At 40.9% G+C, this 21,730-nt stretch overlaps 2 protein-coding genes across 3 annotated transcripts in view; one reads left to right on the top strand and one right to left on the bottom strand.

Moving 5' to 3' along the window:
- Positions 1-335: 335 nt before the first annotated feature.
- Positions 336-12,389, bottom strand: prkaa2 (protein kinase, AMP-activated, alpha 2 catalytic subunit). The gene is made up of 10 exons (XM_058637922.1): positions 12,125-12,389; positions 10,647-10,788; positions 9,793-9,886; positions 8,116-8,260; positions 7,001-7,088; positions 6,420-6,644; positions 5,681-5,843; positions 5,197-5,535; positions 4,984-5,110; positions 336-4,015 (listed from the first exon to the last, which is right to left on the bottom strand). Exons 1-10 carry the CDS (start codon positions 12,360-12,362, stop codon positions 3,765-3,767), a joined length of 1,812 nt encoding a protein of 603 aa, XP_058493905.1. The 5' UTR covers positions 12,363-12,389; the 3' UTR covers positions 336-3,764.
- Positions 12,390-13,903: 1,514 nt separating this feature from the next.
- Positions 13,904-21,730, top strand: part of plpp3 (phospholipid phosphatase 3) — a 28,509-nt gene continuing 20,682 nt past the window's right edge. Inside the window, exon 1 of one of the 2 annotated variants that reach the window (XM_058637449.1) lies at positions 13,904-14,417. In XM_058637449.1, coding sequence (XP_058493432.1) covers positions 14,279-14,417 — 139 coding nt within the window. In that variant the 5' untranslated portion in view covers positions 13,904-14,278. The remainder of the gene's footprint in view (positions 14,418-21,730) is intronic. The other variant, XM_058637450.1, reaches the window with a different exon arrangement.

Raw genomic sequence — 21,730 nt, forward strand, 5'->3', positions numbered from 1 at the left:
CATCTGTAACTTCATTTCTGTTTCTTGCCTTTTATGGAGCCGATGTCTGGCAGGTGTCACTTTTATGTGTCTGATGTGTTTTTAGGACTTTCCCTCAAGTTAATGGACAATAAGTATTACAAAGAGAGGAGGAAGTAAAGCGGTGATGATCACCTGAGGTCATGTTCATGGTAAAATACTCTTGCTGACATCTGTCCAGAAAACAGAAAAGGACAAAGTTATTGTCTGTGACAGGTGTGCGTTTATCTGTGTGTGTGTGTGTGTGTGTGCGCGCGCGTGCGTGTGTGTTTGTGTGTAGAGATGTATAATATTTACAAATAGATGTAAAAATGCAATTTCCTTTTTACATGTTTGTTTATTGTGGTTTTTTTTCTTCAATAAATACTCATTAAAGTGCAAATCATAACAGCAACATCATGCAGTGCATTACAAGAGAAATCCAAACCTCAATCAGACAAAGAGACAGTGGGACATGGTCATAATCACACACTCTCTCTCTCTCTCTCACACACACACACGTGCGCATTCTCTCACATTAACCAGTGTGCACCCACACACACACACACACACACACACATATGTTAAGGTTACAATCACCATTGGAACCCCACCACAGATGGATAGAGGAAAATATTCACTTTGGTACAACACAGAAAGTCTTTGATCAGGCCCTCTGACATGTGTTATCAGCTCTAAACACAGAGTTTCTATGACGAACGTGCCACTGATAGTTGCATACAGCTGTAATGGTTCAGCGCTAAATTAGTTTTCACTGACAGGACATGTATACTAGTAATGTCAGAGGAGTTTTTATATCCGAACCATGACTTCTCCTGGATGCTGCACTTCACTGACTGATTTACTGACAGTTTATGCTGTAGTCATGAGCAGCAGTGAATGAATAATGATCCTGATGTGACAAAAGCAGCTCACTAAACAGGAACAGAGTGTATTATAGAAGACTCTTGGAAGAGGGAAACATGGTTTTGTGTTAAGAGATGGCTGCGAGTGTGCAGTTGCATGCATTTTCCAGCAGGGAGCAGAGTTTCTCCCTCTGACATCAGAGCGTAATCAGTGATGAGTGAAGACAACATGACACAGGGTTTCAGCAGATTAACCAATAATGTGGCATTCACAGTTTCAACCAAATGCCTTTATGATGCGGCCCATGAGGCAAAATCAAAAGCTGTTGATTGACCTACACTAAATAAATAAGACAATGAATAAACATGAATAAATAAAGAATGTAAATTAATCAATAATCTGGGAAATATTTGAGAACGACACTTTAAGAGACCAGATTCTGAATTAGCCAGTCATATGTGAAAATAAAGTTGAATTAAATTTGGATAATACTGAGCTGAGGTTAAGCAAATTGTTTCTACACACATTGCTTCATTTGCATACAGTACTTTGTAGTAATTATTCAAGTTATTATTTCTTTTTTAATGTCTTATTTACACTATTTGTCCTTTCACTGTCCAATGCTCTCCATCAAGGCCAACCAGTGGAAAATATGCAGGGCTGTGCAATATGACATTATACCGTATATTGTGTGATGATGCAAACACAACCATGAAAAACACGTGTTTTTTTGAATGTGAAAAAGAACAGAAAATGATTGACTGGAGCAGACAAAACAAAAAGAACGAGCTGCAGTATCTCAAAATAGGGTCATGTGGCGATAGTTTGGGCACAAAAGGACCAGAAAAGCTTACTTAACCAAAACAGCTGACTGTCCCCAACACAAACCTCTTTTATCACCTGCACTAGAATTGTGTTGATGGAGCCATAAAAGTGAGGAAGTAAGTGCTCAAAATAAACCTCATGCTTGAGACTTTCTACAGCACAATAAACATTAAGAAACTACATTTAGAGTCGATACACAGGCTGTAAACCCTGAAATGTAACGTAATAAGAAGTATGTATTATATTAAATTTACAGACAATGTGCTCTGTATTGTTTTGTGGATTAGGAGCTGATATGAGGTTTTAGTCAAATTGCTCAACAGTCACACCCAGAGACAAAAACAGATGAGCAGCACTACTTCCACTATAGAAAAGATTATGGGGGGAAAATCCAGTACAAACAGCAATACACAATACTGCTTTGGTATGACTGACAAGACTTTTGCAGAACATTAATAAAAGTAATAAAAGCGTGGCGTTCATCAGCACCAAATATCCACAAACAGGAACAGTACAGTCTGAGAACCCACACAAGGTGTGCAGTGCAATAAACCACACACTTGCAAACTGCGGACCTCAGCAATGAGTGTGAAAGTGCAACTGCTAAACAAGAAGATAGTGACACACAGAAAACTGCCCCAACAGCCACACGACACCAAACTATGCGTTTTGATTCTTATCTCTTGGTTTTTCCACACTGTCTAGTTCCAACACTGTTGATCTCTCAACACACACAAACACAAGTCAGTCTGTCTGATCTCCATCACATACACACAGAAACACACACACACACACACACACACACACACACACACACACACACACACACACACACACACACACACACACACACACACACACTCTCCATGTACAGGTAAATATGCACAGAAACACTGTTTCATTCTTTAAGGCAACTGGAGAAAAGTGTCTCTGGCTTATATTGTTCTGCAGCAGATACAAACCAATCCATGTGGATTCTTCATCATCATCATCATCAACTTCTACAGTATATCTCCCACTGTATTATCAACACCTTAATATATTCATACACAGAATGTGTATCACTGCTGACAAAAACAGATTTGGTTGTTTTCTGCTCTTTTTTTAAATTAATATATGGAAGGATTTTGTTGCTCAGATAAAACATAAGCTTTTCTTTCTACAGGGCAGTGAGAATTTTAATGTCTATCATTTTCTATCATTATATTCCTTTCATATATTAGTGCGAGGCAAATGACCAATTGTGAAACACGCTAAGATGATGAAAGCTCATATGAGACGGTATGTATCTGTCTTCAGCACCAAATGCAGCGCACAGTCAGTACCATTCAGCATATTATTGTTATTGTTCTCACATTATTCGATTATCTTGCTGTCTCTCTAGGTCCATAATCTACAATGTACTCAAAATCAGGATAAATATCTTTGTTTTCCAGTGCTTAAATAATACAGTATAAGTAAAGGCTAAAAAACAATCTCTAAAATAAATATGGATCTAATATCTAAATAATTCGTTTTTTGGTATAACTCTGTCAACCTCTATGTACTATGATACAATATAAATATAATATACATTATAACAAAAACTGTTTTTTAAAAAACACATAATATAAAAACCTAAAATGAAATTGTAGAAGTGGAAATATTCCCACTGACACAGTTTTGATGCTAACTTTAACAAACTAATCAAGTTGTGCTGGGTGTTATGGTGGTGACGATGATTTTGCAGCAGTTGATAACAGATTGAGGTTTTTTTGTTGGAGGCTGTGCTGACTCCCAACACAGCTGTGAACTTTGACCTATCACCTACACTCTTTCACAGCAAAGTCGTCCCAGGTTCGGGTGTGGCTCAACACAAGACTCTCACCCAAGGACTGTGTCAAAACATGAAATAAATTGATTCATCTCGCTTCTCTTTACCTCTTCTCCATCTGAGTAGAACACTACTTCTCTCTCTCTCTTCCACAAAGATGGAGAAGAAAGGTAAAAAAAAAGAAAACTCCACACTCCCTAAATGGCCTAAAAACCCCACTGACAAACTAGATTATTACAGCAACAGAGGGAGTCATCAGGCCTCAGCGTGCGAGTGTGGTGATCAGACTGGCACACATTTCAAAGAAGTCCATGGTGTGTGATCCCTGACGGGGGGTGAGGAGAGGTGCACTACCGGACAGGGATCCCGGGAGAGAAGAGCTGAGCTGAGGCAGATCAATGGCTGGACTCGCAGAGTCGATGCTCAGTCTGGGTCTGAGGAGACCGGCTGTGGAACCTGACCTCTGGGGAGTGGACGAACCCGATTTAAAACCCATGGCCTCCATAATGTCATCTGGGGATTTAGAGATAATTTGCATCAGCATTGAACGTTGGAGCTTTTTCAGGAAATGGTGACAAAGATCAAAAGTAGATCAACAAAAGGTTAAGAGGATAACACAAACGTTTAATGGGATATTAGCACCAGTCAAGAGTGTCAACTGTGGATTTATTTTTTCTAGATTTAAGCCTAGTTGTGTAAATCTGTTATCTGTTAGAGTTGAGTTTCACCTGCTATCCCTGTTACTTCATTTGCCATGTTTATGAGGATTGTAATATTGTTCTGTTTTCTGTTTAGCTCTTAGATTTGTCTTGAACATCAAATTACACAACTTGACCATCAGTCAAGGCTTCCCCCTGTCGTTTACTGGCTGCCACAGCTCCAGTATTCACCATTTAAGTGGGTTTATTGGCAGAAATGTAATATTTTCAATTCAATTCAAACTTATATATATTGTTATACATTACACATACGTGTATAAGTGTATAGTCTCATTAAAATAAATTCATTTGATTACATTACTCATTTGACATTGATCTTAGGTTCACATGGCCCTGGACTAAGACTTAAGGCAAGAGGCCTGCTTTACAGAGGCCATCATTTGCAGCTGACATGTTTCTGAAGAATTGAGAACTGACCAGATGGGAGGTTACTACACTAGTGACGGTGAACAGCATCACCCACATAAACCCAGTGTATAAACCGACAAATAAGAAGGGGGGGAAAGCCACATAGAGCGGAGAGAGTGTTTATATCCTTTGGTTTTCATTTTATGCTCTCCAACTTATTTTATTTCTCCATCGAATAAACTAATTATTTAGTCCGATAGTTATTTGTTGCGAAAGAAATACTTGCAAGCATTTTGGAGCACTAATCCAAACTCAAGCACTTTTCAAACTTGGACAGCACAACATTACAAGTCAAGCATTCCCATTAAAACTTAGGGGATTTTGTATGTCATAATTAAATTGTCCATCACTAACCATCAATGCTCTTGAAGTCCAGAAGGTAGGATCTGTTATCCACCTGATAAAGCTGAAGGCTCATTTTCACCAGGTTTCCTGTCACTGGATTCTTCCTTCGCACTCGCAGATGGTATGGGTTCACCACCTAACATAAAAGAACAGGACATCTAGTTCATATGAAGAATATAAAATGTGAACACAGATATGCACGTGTAAGACAAATCCTTTCACCTTCCAGTCAAAGTTGAGTTGTCTCATGGCCCTGTACACTTCAGCCATGATATCATAGGGTCTACTCTGACTCCTGATACCCAGGTGCCACTTGGCCTTCTTCACAGTCAAAGGTTTGGGCCGGGTGGTGTTCAGAGCATCCAGAGGGCAGCGAGACTTGGGGCTATCAGCCAGGAGCGGTGGCATCCTCTCTGGGTGGGGTTTGACTCCAGGAGGCAGTGCCATGCCTTCCTCTATGAAAGAACCCTGGGGAGGACTGGATGCCAAGTAGAACTCACTGGCCTGGGTCATAATGCGCCGGTTGTCAATGATAAGGTGGTAGGCCACTGCTAGCTGATCCTGGAAGGGCAGAAGAAGAAGAGGAATTTCAGAAGAAAGATAAATGACTGAAGCTCGGGACAAACCAACACATTTGTGAAACCTACAATGACTCAGAATAATCTAATGCCGTGTTCCTTGAGATTGTGAATGTGTGGTTACGTACCTGTGGATCTCCACTGTAAAGGCTGGAAACGACCTCAGACTCGGTGCATTCAAACTTGTCACACACTTCTCTAACGGCCTCCTCATCCAGGACTGTGGCATCATATGAAGGGTCTTCAGGGAAGAGGTAGCCTGGAAGGTCCTGTTTAAACCACTCATGCTCTCTGACAGAGGACAGTAACATCAGTCAATACAAACAACTTTGTCCTTTACTTGCTAAGCTATGAAAAGTTCACAGTATTTGACATTCAAACCTTCAAACACAGTAATCTGGGTACAATGACACTTCTCTGTGCAATATTTTGTACTTTGTATTCTACTTGTGTGTAAAGTTATTAATCAATGTTGCTAAATCACCTTTGCGTACCCATATGGCCTGTTTCATGTATTTAATATTTAGTTTATGCATTATTTTCTATTGAAAATACTGTATATAATAGCAAAAAAAACATAGATTGGAGAGGCAGACCACGAGTGTTGTTCAGTAACTAGTTACTGAAGTTTTTATGAGTTGTTATCATTAAACAGTTAGATTTTATCAGATGGAGAGAAAAAAAGAAATGCCCTGATCTCAAAACATTGGCCTTTGCCACAACCATATTGTACTTAAGATGCAGAACAGTTACATTTCAGGAATATACAAGAAGAAACTACTGAGTATTTCAAACCTAACATACCTTCATTTAATTGGAACTATTTATGTCATGAAATACAAATGTTCAAAATGATCAAAAATGTACCGGATGTCTCTGATGGTGGCTCTCTTCAAGGGGTCAACCTGTAGCATGAACATCAGCAGTGAAGCCACAGAGCGGTTCAGGTACTCTGGGATATAGAAGACGCCTCCTCTGATCTTTTTAAACAGCGTAGGGACATGCTCATCGTCGAAGGGCAGAGTACCACACAGCAGGGCGTACAGGATCACACCACAGCTCCAGATGTCCACCTCTGGACCTGCATAGAGCCTGACAGAGAGAAGAGACAATGTGACAGGGAACAAACCCAAAGACCCAAATATGATGTGTAACTCTTTGACATATCTTTGGTAGTACAGGTACTGCCTATAAATGCTAAGAAAGAGTGACAAAATTAACTGCTACTCAGAAGCACACATCACCTTTGTCCCTTTTAAATTTTGTCATTGTGTACATTTTATGGTGCATGTTTTTATTTTGGAATGTAAAGCACTTTGATGGAAAGTGCTATACAAATACATTTTTAATACTATTATTTTTATGATTATTATTATTATTATTATTACTATTAAATTGACAGCCCTAGCGATTACACATGTACTACACACGCACACACACACACACACCTTCCTGAGATGACCTCTGGAGCAGCATAGTTTGGTGAGCCACAGCTTGTCCTTAAAAACTCCCCATCTGACATCATGTTTGACAAACCTGTTGGCCAATCACATGATACATTAGCCAAATACACACATTAACACATTTGTCTTCACCCTGACAGTAATATGCACTAAAGAAACAATCCACCATTATCATATTATTGTTATAGATCCTTTGATAAACATAGGCTAAACTGAGCGCAGCCCACCACAGGGAGGCTGAGAGGAATACACAGTGGACAATGCTGATATGTTTATCGTCCTATATAAGCCAAGATTCTAAGCTCTGAACACAAAGCTCATCTAATTGAATGAGCCTCTCTCTCTCTCTCTGTGTATCTGCCAGAGCCACCGCCAAATGCTGAACACCAGATGCTGTGTGATTTGCTGACCTTCTCTTTATCGTTTATCCCCGTTCCCTCTAACACTCCCTCCCTCTCTACTCACCAGCATCTGTTGCTCACAGCCAAAACACTTCTCCCGCTGTACACTCCTGTCGCACCCCAATGATTCTTTCCCTATCAGATGACACTGGGCCTCAAGGTTTCCTGCCAGGCTTGATATGAGACCTTGCCGTTGCTAAGGGATGTTTCTCCACCCCACATACCCTGCTGAGTGCAAGGACCCTCATGTGTTCCTGAAAATGTATTTCTCTTTCGCTATGACGCTCACTCTCTGAGCTAGAATAATGATATTAGGAATTAATTCTCCTCAAAGTAAGTGCTTGACGGTGACTTAACACATTTTTTACTATGTGTATAATTATGTGACACAAACTGTCCAGTTACTTTAATTTCAATCACCTCTGCCACAAACTCTACCTCTGTTTCTTGTTGTGTGTTATGTTCTGCTTTTTCTCTTATTCAATTCCTTAACAATCATCAGCTTCAGATAGGTGCATCCTTTAGTCCCTCCTAACTATAACTGTGCTTGCTGGGAATCTTGCCAGTTGATTGTTTGTGCTGGAAGAAGGCCAGAAACTTCATAACACATTTAAAGGAAATGCATATGGTTCTGGTGTGCAGTACAATTGTTCCTGTTTGTGTGCATTGCTTTTTTTAATCAGATCCTGGGAATCTTACCAAAGTCTGCAATCTTGGCATTCCTGCTGGCGTCCAGCAGGACGTTCTCAGGTTTGAGGTCTCTGTGGACCACCATGTGCCTGTGGCAGTAGTCTACAGCTGATATTATCTGCTGGAAAAGGCGGCGTGCTTCGGTGTCTTCCACCTGAAAGATACAAAATGAACAGCTATGACTGGACTTAAACTTAACCAGGCATTTTTTTGTGTAACATGAATATGTGTGAGAGAGAAAACAAAGAACCTGCTCTATGGCAGAGATGTGGACAGAGCAGCACATAAATAATTAATGTGCTGTTCAAAACAAATGTATCCTGTTTAGAGTTGGTTATGAGGTTTCTATGACCCAGGGCTTAGATATAAATAAAGCAGGACCATTAATATAATATTTGTGTATTTATGTTCGTTAAATTAAACAAATTAAACATTGTGCTTGAAGACAGTGTTTAGATGCCTCTGGACTAGAGCACACATGAGCAATATGTGGATCTGGCCCATGGGCCATTGTTATCTGGCCTGCCACGTCCTCAAAAGAAAACAAAATGACCACCAAATAAAATCAATAAAAGGCAACATTGTGAATCAATCTCAAAGCAAGGGATGGTAAGTACTGTGTATCTATTGCAAACAACCAAACCGTACTGCTGCAGCTTCACAGTAAAGACATTTAACTGGTGAAACACAGCTTGACTTTAATTTTGAATTATTTACAGGAAGTAAAAAGTGTGCTTTGCTTGCTTTAGCTATTCTTCCTGCTTTCTTTTCGCATCTCAAATGTGAATGTTTTGTTAAGGATAGTACTTATATTATTATATTTTAAAAGCCATTTTCTGTTCATTTCAGGTTACACTTCCTTCTGGCTTTGTACATTTAAAAGTGTTAAGGTTATTATGCATGTTGCATATAAGGGTGACGTATAAACTGAAAGTACAAGGTGGAGGCATCAACTGAAATGCTTCTTAATCATATCCACTTAGATATGAGCAGCCTCAAACGTCATAAAACTGTCTTGTGGGTAATTTGCTTCACTCTGATGGTTCATCATAGGTTGAGAAATGTTCTACTTTCCAAGCATCAGCTCAAGCGCCAGCCAATCTAATCATGTTATGGTAACATTCCAGCACAGGCACTGTCCAATCAAATCATGTTCCTCTCAATCACAACACAGCCCAAACAGAGCTCTAGGACAAGGTTGTTCTGCCCGATACTGATGTTTCTTGATGGACATAGTGCACCCAACAATGGAGGAAATAACCAGCACTTTAGGGGTATTAGTGACATGCTAACCTCTGATAGCAACCTCCAGTACCATGTGTCTGATCTGCTCACCTTCAAGTGTTAACCTAACGTGTACGTGTTTATCTACATCAGTATGGCCATGTGGGATAAAATGTTGCCCAACCCTGCCCAAGAATAAGAATGCATGGTTTCAAAAAAGTCCCAGGGAACTCAATATTCACTTTAAAAAGTTATTTATAGTGAGTAACATTAAAAACACAAGGAATAACACATAAAGTAATAGAGTGACTGCTTCATCATGACAGCATTATTCGGTAAATATGGCAGCTGTCAAGAAAAGTTTAAGACTTCAAAATGTGGCCAAAAACTTTGACCTGTGGAGTGCGACATTACACCTCTCAGTGTACAGATGGGTAGTCTCATAAATCACATAGGTCTTACCCGTCCATGTTTGCAGATGTAGTCAAACAGCTCACCTCCTGACACATACTCCATAACCATGAAGAAATCTGTGGGTGTACTTATCACCTGGTACCTAAAATACAACAATAAGTTTGTGTTGAAATGGACTTACTGAGGCCCGTCTCACATCACACCCTGAAACATTTACACAACTTTCACATTAGACAAATACACAGTGAGGTTAGGCTAAGTGACGTATGGGTGCTGAGAGTACCATCGCTGTCAATGTGATTCAGTACATAAAAAGGCAGGGATGTCATCTCATGAATAGTTGCTCATAGGAGATTACTTTTCATCACAGTCTACTTCATTCCTCTAGCGTGGTTTAGCACAACATTGCAAGATCTGGGGGACACAATAAACAACACACAAACAAGGACAGATTGTCCCACACTCTCTATTTGTCAGTTCTGCCCTTATGCCTGAAGTAAACATGTCCATGTTTTTATGAATGTATAAGTCTGTGACATAGTAGTCCACAGCTCTGCAGCTCATGACCAGAGAGCTCACATATCTGCCATACTTAACAGTGTGATGGTGGACCACCATTAACCCTGGCCTAAAAATAACACAAGGATTGTTGAGGGAGACATGGACAAGTGGAGAGATAAGCCTAGGAGATAGAAGTAAAAACACAACAAATGCCAAAACACTATGTGGTAATTTCAGCTTCTTCTATCATGTAAACTGGAGATTTGTGTTCAAGAGAAGAGATTTCTTTATCTAGTTTCAAGCAGAATGTGTTAATGTGCATTGGAAACACATGACTTATAAGTTTTATTGCAGTTTGGCCAGTCTGACAAAACTGGAAATGTAATAGCAGGTCCACTTACAGCTTGATGATGTGTGGGTGTCTGAACAGTTTGAGATTCTGGATCTCTCGTTTGATCTTCCCCACGACATCAAGACTACGGATCTTCTGTCTGTTAAGGATCTTCACAGCCACTTTATGGCCTGTCAGCTGGTGCTCTCCAACTGTAAACAGGGGAACACAGATATGAAGCAGACATGCCACACACAAACAACAACACATGCATGCTTGTACGCAGGAGGATTTTTGCACACATCGCAAAACACTGTCACGTTACAAAAATGTGTCACATGTTAAGAATACTTTTAAGGTAAAATATGGATATAAGAGTCTTACAAAAGTTCCACAAAAAAATAAGAACTAGGAATATATGTTGGTGAGCAACACAGCATTTTCTAATCACTCACATGAAACACATTTCATTTTCTACATAAGCAATTATCTCAATAATGAATATTCAGCATTAGCAGTGAATAAATGGTGTTTTGCCCTATTGTAGCCATGTTAAGGCTGCTGGGGTTACATTAATATTGGATCTATTAAACCATATTCACAGTCTGACTACATTTTTTTTTTATTGCTGACCTGGACTATGTTCTTCATCTCCTCTATTTGAATCTATAGTTGATGGTTTCCTGATGTTTGCTGTCAACTTGGATGTCTAAGTGTAAACACTGTGCTGCTAACTGACCCTGGCTTGTTGTAACTTCTAAAAGGTTTAATTGTCTCAAAGGTTCTTCCTAACAACATAACTGTTAAATAAATAAATCCTAAAAAAATAATTAACTGTTTGTTTAAGACAAATTTCATACATGTGTGTGTTTTCGAACATACAGATTTGGACTGAATTTGTGTAAGACTGCACAAAAGCAAACATTGACTTAAAAGCTAACAAGGTCAAGCAGAGTGGACGAAAACTAGCTAAGTAACCTGGAGTAATGAGCTGGAAAATGCTCCTCTAATATAACTTGACGCCTCTTAATGGGTTTACCGAATTGGTGACGCTTAAATACACGACACCGTGTATCTGTGGGATAATATAACCGGCTAGCTACAACGTCTATAAACATTTAAATAAACGTTAAACATGCTGGGATTCTACGAAGCTCTGGGCTTCACATATGCCCTTTGCCATACAGACAGGGCAAAGAAAACAGCCGCGATATTAAACCCTTCACGGTATAATGTTACACGATAATAACAGTAATGCGAGTGTACACCTGCTGCTCGCTATTGTCCTCCAGGTGACTGCACCTGCGAAAAACTGTATGTTTCGGTGGAAGAATTTGACTTTAAAGCGGCCGCATTCTGAGAACACATTTACGCTTTAAGTCCCGTCTGCTGCCTGCATTAGAGAATCTCGCTACGCAAACTGCTCAACGACCGCCGGCAAGTTCACCACAGTGTGGTGAGCGGGGGAGACTTCTTAACATTTACTCCAGCTGAAACGGACAGACGTTCAAATCAAATCTCGTCAATGAGACACTGACACGACTTAACTCTTCACTTTGCCGAATGTCCCCACTCCGAGTGTGTCGCCGAGGATGTAATGTCCGATCTTAACCCTGCCTTCGTGCTTCTGTTGTTGACGTTCTGCCATCTTCTCCGTTACCGACGTCTGAGTTTGCTCGCCGAGGTGCGTTTGTCGCCTGCCCGCTGGTGAGCGCTCGGAGGGGCGGGGCATATCGCTTCTCTGCTGGGAGGTGGAGGGAAGAGAGGGAGGAGAGGGATCCGCCATCTAGTAATGTTCTCTGTGGGAGGTTGACAGTGAATACTATAAAAGAATAACATTAATAACGGATAATCATGGAAGTAAATCTATCTCACCAGTTTTTAAACTTTAAAAGCCTATCATTTCCCAACTTGTATATTATATATATATACATACATATATATTCCATTTGACTTTAATACATCATTGTTACTATTATTATTTTTTTTATCAACATTAAAGGTTCAGACATGGCATATATGACATATGACATATATATATGTATATATATATATTTATATATATGTACACATATATATTTATGTGGCCCAAAGCCTAAATTCTCAATTACTTCTTCTTTTCCTCCTGTCCAGCAGCTCCATCTTCACCACCACTTGTCTCATTGTCTTTCACACACAGGCATCCTTAATTCCTCTTCTCTCCAATGCAGACATCCACCTCCCTATAAATTCATATTCATATACAGAACTAACATACATCAAAAAAAAGGGGGGGGGGGGGGGGGGGTCCATGGGTCACATGGCACGGAAGCGATGAAAAGCAGTTTTATGGAAATATTATTGAGGTGAGTTGATCCAATTGAACCACTAGATGGCAGTGTAAACCCGTGATCAATATTATATATCACTCTTGGATCTCTCTTCCTGCTGCTCTTGTGCTCGTGGTATGATTTGGAAAACACTTGAGAAGCTGGAGCATGAACCTTATCACATTTCAAATGACAGAAAAGACAGACATACACCCAACAACGCCTTTTTTCTCTCGGACTTTTTATTGTAGCTCATGTGAAAGTCTACTGAAATAACCCTGAGCACTTTTGAAAGAGCAAGGTTTACATTACATTGTATATTAGATAAATATCTTTTTTTCCCCATCTGTATTGTTTATATTCTTACTTATGTCTAATATGTGTTCCTTATTTTATTCATATTTTTCATTATTTAGTCTATTTTTTGTATTTAATTTAATTTAATTTATTGTTGCTGCCTTAACACGTGGTTTTACACGTCTAATCTAATATGTAAATATCTATACATATATACATGCACATAGATATACAGTATATATATATATACTCTATATGTATATATATACAATATGTATATATGAAAAGCGATTTTCCTGTACTACCAAATCCCAGTAAACGTCCTGACACAACAGAATCCCGATGAATAATTACTTATAAACTGACTTTGCATCAGCACCAGGAGAGCATATATAGGCCAATATTTGGGATGTACAAATTAAACATTTATGTAGTTGTATATTAAATGGGTAAACGTTGTAAACTTTGTTTTTTTTAACAGACTTAACCAGAACAATGTAATAATGTGAAAGAGTTGGAAAGTGAGAGGGAAAAGCCAAAGATTTCATCATCACTGCCCAGAGACGCCGCTGTCACTCCAGCGCGCCTGTTGTGCCCGTGCGCATTCGTTGGGGGCGCAGTTTATCCGCACAATTTCCCCCAAACTCATCCCAGTCTGAGAAAGTTTTCCACGCAGGGATGAATTCTGTGGGAAGAGAGGAGGGCTGAGCCTTTCAAGCTGCAGGGGGAACTCGAAGAGAGAGGGGGAGGAGGAGGAGGAGGAGGAGAAGAAGGATTGATAAAACGAGAGCGGTTGTCCCTGTGTAATACTTACGCACTGCAAGTCTCTGAGGCGAGAGCGATAAAGGGGAGCGGGCTTTCCATTCATGTTCAGCGCAGGCAACTTTTCTGTTTGAATGTGTGGCGCGGGTCCGTTCACCACATAACAGACACTTTATAGTTCTTTGACATTGAAATACAACAAGACACCAACACATCTGCAGCTTTACGAGACCTCAGAGTTGGGACATTTCTTACAAGGACTTTTCAAGAGTATTTCTTTTTTTTCCACCAGCCGCGTGGTGTGGGATTTTGAGCTGAAACGGGACTTTGTCAAATGCAAAAGTACGTGTATGAGAAAGCTATGGCCCAAGAGACAAGGAACGGAGGAACCTCTACGTTAAATAACAACAATGGTGTTGACAACAGCAAGAAGAAGCTGCTAATAGCGCTCGACATCTTCTGCCTTCTACTTGGTAAGTGTATGAATAAGTTTGTCATCGTTGTTTCTATCTCGCGTCAGCTGATGAGGATTACACCGCGGACGTTCAGATACTTTGACAACTCTTTCTAATTGTTGGCAATAAAAGCCTTTAAAGTTCGTCACTTATCTGTGACCTCAAGGCAACTTAATCTACAACATGTGCTTATCAACCACTTCCAACACACCAGCCCACACTTTGGAAGCGCCAAATTAAACACGGACCACATGCAATATGACAGACTTCCACTGAATATTGGTAATATAACACAACACAACATACTATGTACTTTTATTGATCCCACTTCAATAATTCAGATTGACACAGACGCGCAAAGGGTAGCAGCAAAATGAAGTATGAAGAGAAATGACATGACAGCAAAATATAGGATCACTACAATTCAAATGTAAGAGAAATATTATATTCCATGTGTACACCTTAAACTGTATAATGGTTACAGAATGGCCAGGGTTTACATTTTATTTCTTTATTTTCTAAGCTGTCTTTGAGTTTTAGGCTGACATGACATAATATGTTGTGACACTTTAATAATGCAATTTGTAATCGGTACATCAAGGTTCTTCATCAATTGACGAACATCTTTTCACATCTCAGTCATTAAATGTCCACAGAGCATCACACTGGGACCTATCAGATTTCTGTGTGTATCTCCTGCCAACATGCCAGAGGCATAAATATTTAGAAACATTATGACCTGCCCTTTTACTGCCCTTTAAATAGCCCGTTAGACCCCCATCCTCTGTTCCACTACATCCTAGTTCATCCAAGCCCAAACCTGCACAAGTGCCATTCCAGAGAGAGATATTGTGTTTGTGTGTGCAACATGACTGGAGTAAAAATTGTCACTGTGTCACTACGATACTGATTCATGAGGGATGAAACTGTCGCTGACTCTCAGGCGATGCTGCTCTGATCTCGTCCAGCACACAACTTGTATATATTCAAGTGTTTGTGTTGCTCGAACTTGTTATTCTTCAAGCGTCCAGTCCAGATGCATTGTGTTTGTTGTGTGTGTGTGTTAACCAGTTTGTATTTGGCTGTTGTCACTCCAGGCCAGTCTTTTGAGTTTCCAGCTCCAGTGGCCCCCTACTTTCACTTCTCTCTCTATTCAACCCCCTCGTCTCTCCTTTCTCTCTTTTAGAAAAGGATTATGGGAGTTGTGCTTAACTTCTACACATTCTCTCAGAACCCTGCAAATCCCTGGCCAGCTGCCCCCGATCACTTCACTTCAAATTACTTTCTTTCTCTGTCTCTCGGTCTCTCTCTCTGTGTGTATAGGGGAATGCGTGGAATAATTGCTTAAGCATGTGTTGTAGCAGGGGAATGTTTCTCCAATCTGACACAGAGAGAAGCAGGACCCGTGGACCCTGACCAGGCATTAGAGGAGCAGGTGGGAGCTGCATCACGATACAGAGAAACTGAGACATCTGTGATAGTAACAAATATTGCAACACCGCTACACAGGAGCAGGCTTTTATTACCCGGGATGTTACAAATGGTGTAGATTAGCTCCATATTCTCTTTAGTTGTGTGTAGCAGAAGCAGATGTGCCTGACTGACACATAGTTTTCCAGTTGGGTTTATACTGGTTTGCACATAAAAGAACCTCAACAGAGATACAGTGTTTTCATCTGCACTCGTAAAGATGCAGATGAGCTTTGATCGTATGTGGAGTGGATTTCCTGCTAAAACCAACTTCCGTCACTGGTAAAGTCCTACAGTCTCCTCTTCTCTCCCGTGTGAAGACACACATGCATATAAACACACGCAAACGCACACAATGCATGTAAGCACATGCATACACACAGGCAGACAGACACAAATGGCCACATAGATTCCCCTTTTGTCATGCTAAATACTATCTGGCTGCCCATTGATGGGTACTTGGTCCACTTTAGTGGTTTTGGGAGGGGTTGCATATGGGGTCTGTAGTGGATGGAGGGACAAAGGGGGGGTTAAAGGGAAAAGGTGAAAGACCAGGAGAGAGGAGGCGAGGGTCCCAAATGAGGAATGCGGGTGTGTATAGCAAAACCCAGGTCTTGAAGGGTTTTGATTTGTGTATTAGACACAGATGAGGTGCAGTTGGTTAATACATAAATATCTTTCATTAGTTCATCTCTGCCAGCTGGTGCTGCACCCTCATTTTCATACAGCAGGGGACACATGCAATGATTCTGTTTGCACAGAGGACATCTGAGGACATCTTTAATCACATACACATACAGATGTACAATGTAAGGAAGGACTCCTTCCTAATGTTGCTTCTGGTAGTTAAAGGTTATGATGTATAAAGCCAGCTGGATCAGAACGGGGATAAAGACACAGAATAAGCACATGCGCGACACTCAGCTGCAAAGACCGAGTTACAGCTTACGATTTTTGGCAGCTGAGCACATGCATCATCTGCTGATTCCGCTTTGGCTCGGGTTCCACTCTCACTGAGCGGCAGAGTTGATTTAGCAACGCTATAAGGAGCACATGCAAAACCACCATACACTCACTATAAATACACAAACGCCACCGCAGACTGCGAAATATCATTCTTCTTTCTTTACTCCGTCTCATTAAAGCTTACGAACATGGCTACACACTGTCTGGAAGGCTGCTATCAGGCATCTTAAAGGGGAGGTTTATTGTGAAAACGCTTTTTTTGAAGAGTCAACCACTTGAGCTCTTAGGAAACCATGTAGCTAAATGTAGCCTCACCTAAACCCTGATTAAGTTTTACGCAATGCTACAGAGATTGGGTATCACATGTTGACTTGTGTCCATTCATTGTTGTGCATCAGCGTCATACTTTGAGCTGCCGTTGCCATTTCTAGAACATAAACAAGAATTTTTCACCAAAAGAAGCTGTCAGTTAGTTTTTAAAAATAAAAGACTCAGAGAGAGCAAACACCTCAACGTTGTTAGTTTCAGATTATTCACAAATATACGGAATATTCAAAATGTGACATTAATCCATCAAACCCTATACAATGGACCATTTAAACCTCTACATGTTGTGCTTTTTGGGTGTTTCTATAATGACCTGACACTCATATACAGTATATTATTATAAGTCTGCTATCTGTTCTGATCTGTCAAGTGTTTAGTAATGTGATTTTCCACCGGTCTCAGATAGGAAGATTGTTATTGTGACCTTTTGGCCCTGGGGAATCAATGCCATAATCGGCCCTGGAGCATTAACCCTATATGACTTCACCCGGCTCCTGCCACCACCCTCCCCAAATTAGCTCCTATAGCATTACAGCCCTCATTAAAGCTGGAGGTTAAACCTCTACCTTTTCAGGCCTTGGCCACTTCAATCCTAAGTCGCTCTACAAATATTTTCCAGAATTTCTCAAATTCTTCATCTGGCTTCAGCACCGCGGTCAAAGACTCTTGATGTGACATATGGTGCAATTTCAGGAGTGAACTAGGGGGCATATAGTGTGTGTGTGTGTGTGTGTGTAAATTGTGGTGTTCAGGAAAGGGTGGGAAACGGAAAGGTAGTGTCGGTCGGAGGTAGGTGTGGTTGTGAAATAAAATCCTGCCTATTTTTTTTACTCACAGTCCATTTCCAACTTTCCCCCCTTCCTTCCCTCCCTACTCCTTCTCCACTTGAGCAGGTCTTTCCTCTTCTTAACTGGGTTTACAGTAAATTAAATAACACTAACAACACTTTTTTACGTACATGTAAACATGTCAGTCAGGCTAAATCAAATATCTCAATGTCTGACTAACACACACATACTGTATATAATACACTTGGGAGTTGAATTATTACAGCTTATAACTGTAATTCAACTGGACCCGACTGCAGCTGTAGCTTGCATGTAGTGAAAGATCATATCTCAGTAGGTTGTTTGTCAGTGTATGCGGCGATAGATAAGCACACTGCAAAATCAAGGTTAACATAGTAAATGACCTGGCGCTATTCACGGAAAGTTAAATTCAAGGAGCTCCTCTTTCTAATCCCAGATGATAAGCATGTTGCCTCGTGTGCCTCGTGTCTTCTAGTAAACTGTAATCAAAACAGTAAGTGGCAAGTCCTCACTAACGCAAACACGGGCGTCCATCCAAAGCTAGTAAACTTAATCTAAGGGCAAACACCCTCAGACAAGCTGCTCCAGTCTGTCTGTACAATGGCAGTTGCTGGGAAGTGAATTGTGTAGATTTTCAAAGGAAAAGATAGAAATTGCTGATTGAAAAAATACTTTTTTGGTTTTTTTTGAGCTTCCCTCTCCCTTGCTCCCCCGTCTGCTCTGTTAAGCAATACTCATTTCTAACAGTCAACAAAGTAAATCACTTTCCACCAGCAGTCATTAACTTGGAGGTGACAAGCTCCCAAAGGTACCACGTGTCTGTAATGAAGAGAAATATTGAATGTGTGTCAAAAAATAGGACAAATTCATGCAGTGCTCTCTATATGACAGTCATACTGTTTAACATTGATTGACAGTTGTAAGACAGTGGCGTCATTTGACAAACAGCACAGACACGATAAACGTTAAAAAGAGTGAGAGAAAAGTGATCTAGTCTTGACTTATTATGTCATGTATGTGCATGTCATAGTGTTGAGTCTGGGGCTGTTACAGCTGTTTTTTTGTTCTGGCAAATAAGCGTTTGTCTTCTTTCAAATAAGAGTAAGAAAAAAAATCAGCAGTCATGAAAACAGGGGCCCAACATTCCCTCAACATTGAAAGTAATGTGCAGTGTGCATTTTTGTGCTGATGTACGTTTGTGCAGACGAAAAGATGTCGTGACAGAGAGAAGTGGTGAGACTGTGGCCAGACTGCATCTGTGTGTGTGCATGTGTGTGTGGCATTTTCAGTGGCTCACACACACACACATGTGGCTCTGTGTGTGTGAGTGTGCGCAAGGCTATGATTAAAGATGTGTAGGTGTGAGCGTGTGCATGTCTGTGTCCTGTGGGGTTTATGAGGGACAAGGAGTGCCCAGAGCTGTCATTAGAAGAACTATGTGGCCTGAAGGGTGAAATAGTCTGCGATGTGTGTGTGGATGTGTCGCATGTGCGAAACATCTGTGGCTCGTTTTGTAACGTGTCCTCGCATGTGTGTCCCATTTGGTTCCCTTGGGCGAGATGAAGGCATCAGGGTCACTAATGTGAACATGTCTCTTTATGCTGGAACCAGGCAGACCTGTCTCTTTTAACTTTTTTTTTTTTCTGTCACCATCTCAGTCCTGGCAAAGAACTAAATAGCATTATTTATCAAATGAACAGCAGCCCATCATTTGTTCTGAGACAACAATAGCCGAGTGAAATCCTCTATCTCTGCTGTCTCTGTCATTCTCTTGCATGATTATAGCCCTTGCAGATAAACACCCCAACCTGCTAATTTAGATAATTTGGATTACAGGGCTGGACCCCACCATAAACAATTGTTAGAAGTAATATGTGCTTTGTGTTTAAGCCTGTGTTTTCAGCTGGTGTCTAAATTAATATTTTGTGTGTATCAATGTGCACGCAGCTTATTGTGACAGCCATTAAAATGTGTCTTTGTGGAGAATATTGAATACATTACTATAGTTTTATTTTATACGACGTTTTATTGTCCTCGATTGTCTTATGTTGCTGAAGTTTCACAGAATACGATTATTGTGCTGAGGGACTTCTCAACATTCATAGTAGCTACGTCTCCATGTGTGCTTGTAGAAAGTATTAAGTATTAAAGTATATGTATAATTTGTCATTTATTAATGCCCAGCCCTGCAGCGGATGAATTGCATTCAGCTCTGCTTCATCATGGACAACAGTCTGAGAGCTGCCGCCCTCATTATATGTCTCTTACACCACATGGTCCTCGACTGGGCCTCCCTGCTGTTACACAGGCTCCTCTGTCTGTCACTTTCTCTTACTACATTACCCACCACAATCCTCTGTATTTGTGCCTGTGTGCATCCAGAGATGGGGGTTGTGGGTCATGGAGATTTCACTGTTTCACCGAGGACAATACCCCTTTTTGATGCATCTCAGCTCTCTTTGTTTCGTTAACAAGGACCAATAGGCTGGTAGCAGACAGAAGGAGGATGAATTGGAGGGAGGGAAAAAAAAGTGAATGAGGCAGAGATGAGAGAATCTCCCCACTCGACTCTCAAGGCCTTCTTGATTATCTGTCAGTGGTTTATGGCTGTCGCTGCTTGAAGCTGTATTGTTGACTGGATTATGGGCCGTAGTTCTTATCTGCTCAGATGTGGCCTGCACTGTGTAGTAATCAGCTCAGCATCATTATTGACGCAGGCCTTATCTGTGCTGCAGCCACTGAGCCCTGTCCTGTTTACATACAGAGAAGAGGCAAAGCCAGAGAGGCTCTCTGCAATGCTAGAACGCGTTCACACTGTCGCTCCAAATTAACACCCATTGTCACGTTATACAGTCAATGCCACAGAAATGAGTCAAATATTAAGGGGGTTGTAAGAACACGAGGAATGTAGTGAGTGCTAAGGAGAGCATTATTCGGGTGGAGGAATCAAGTTTCAAAGACAGAGTCGTCCTGTCAACAAACTCGGCTTTTGTTCATGGGGGTAGTAATGCCATTACGGCTACAGCAGAGAAGCGCCCTTCCAGCTTCTCAACCAACCAGGCAAATGGCTGCATCTTGCCCCTGGCCACTGCTCAAGTTTCCCTCCATTGGAACAGCTGTGCGGTCAGACTCTTCAGCATCAAGAATGCCTTGTTTTTAAAACGCACACTATAGATATCCTCTTGCTTCCTGACATTGTACAGCTGAAAACAACTTCACATTTAATTTCGCTGAGAAGAAAACAGTGGACATGAGGTTGGCAGCATCATTCAGAGGCTGCCCTCGCAGAAGCCTGCTGTTCCCCTGGAGAGAGTGTCCCAACACATGTCTGTGTGTTCATTCTGGTGAATAAAATCTCCCTGAGTAAGCACATGCTTCAACCAGTGGCCCCCTAGTCACTGTAGCATTCACACAGAGGAGACAGGGATTCACTCTGTACAGTACTCTGCCGACCTCAGCAACTCCTCTGTGTGTGTGTGTGTGTGTGTGTGTGTGTGTGTCTGCGTGTGTGTACATCAGCAGCTTATGGAAACAAAGAAATGACTAAAGAAGTGACACATCTTTACCAGTGTGCACGTGTGTGTTTGTGCTCGTGCGTAAATGTATGTTTCCCAAACAGTGATAATGTGAATGGATAAATTCTGGGTGGCTTTTATGGAGCCGAGTTTGTTTATTTGGATTGGGAGAGCATTTTTAAAGCCCGTTGTGGTCAACAACTTAAAAATAATGTTTGGGGAAGGCTTTGCTGAAGTTGCCAGG

This window comes from Solea solea, chromosome 9 (genome assembly GCF_958295425.1).
Source record: "Solea solea chromosome 9, fSolSol10.1, whole genome shotgun sequence".
Taxonomy (NCBI): Eukaryota; Metazoa; Chordata; class Actinopteri; order Pleuronectiformes; family Soleidae; genus Solea; species Solea solea.

Excerpts from the sequence above, each read along its gene's own strand:
- prkaa2 (XM_058637922.1), bottom strand. The coding sequence starts at position 12,362 with ATGGCGGATCCCTCTCCTCCCTCTCTTCCCTCCACCTCCCAGCAGAGA. Across the intron at positions 10,789-12,124 it reads GACATTCGGCAAAGTGAAGA|TTGGAGAGCACCAGCTGACA; the intron begins GTTAAGTCGTGT and ends CCCTGTTTACAG. Across the intron at positions 5,844-6,419 it reads GCCACCATCAGAGACATCCG|AGAGCATGAGTGGTTTAAAC; the intron begins GTACATTTTTGA and ends GTCCTCTGTCAG.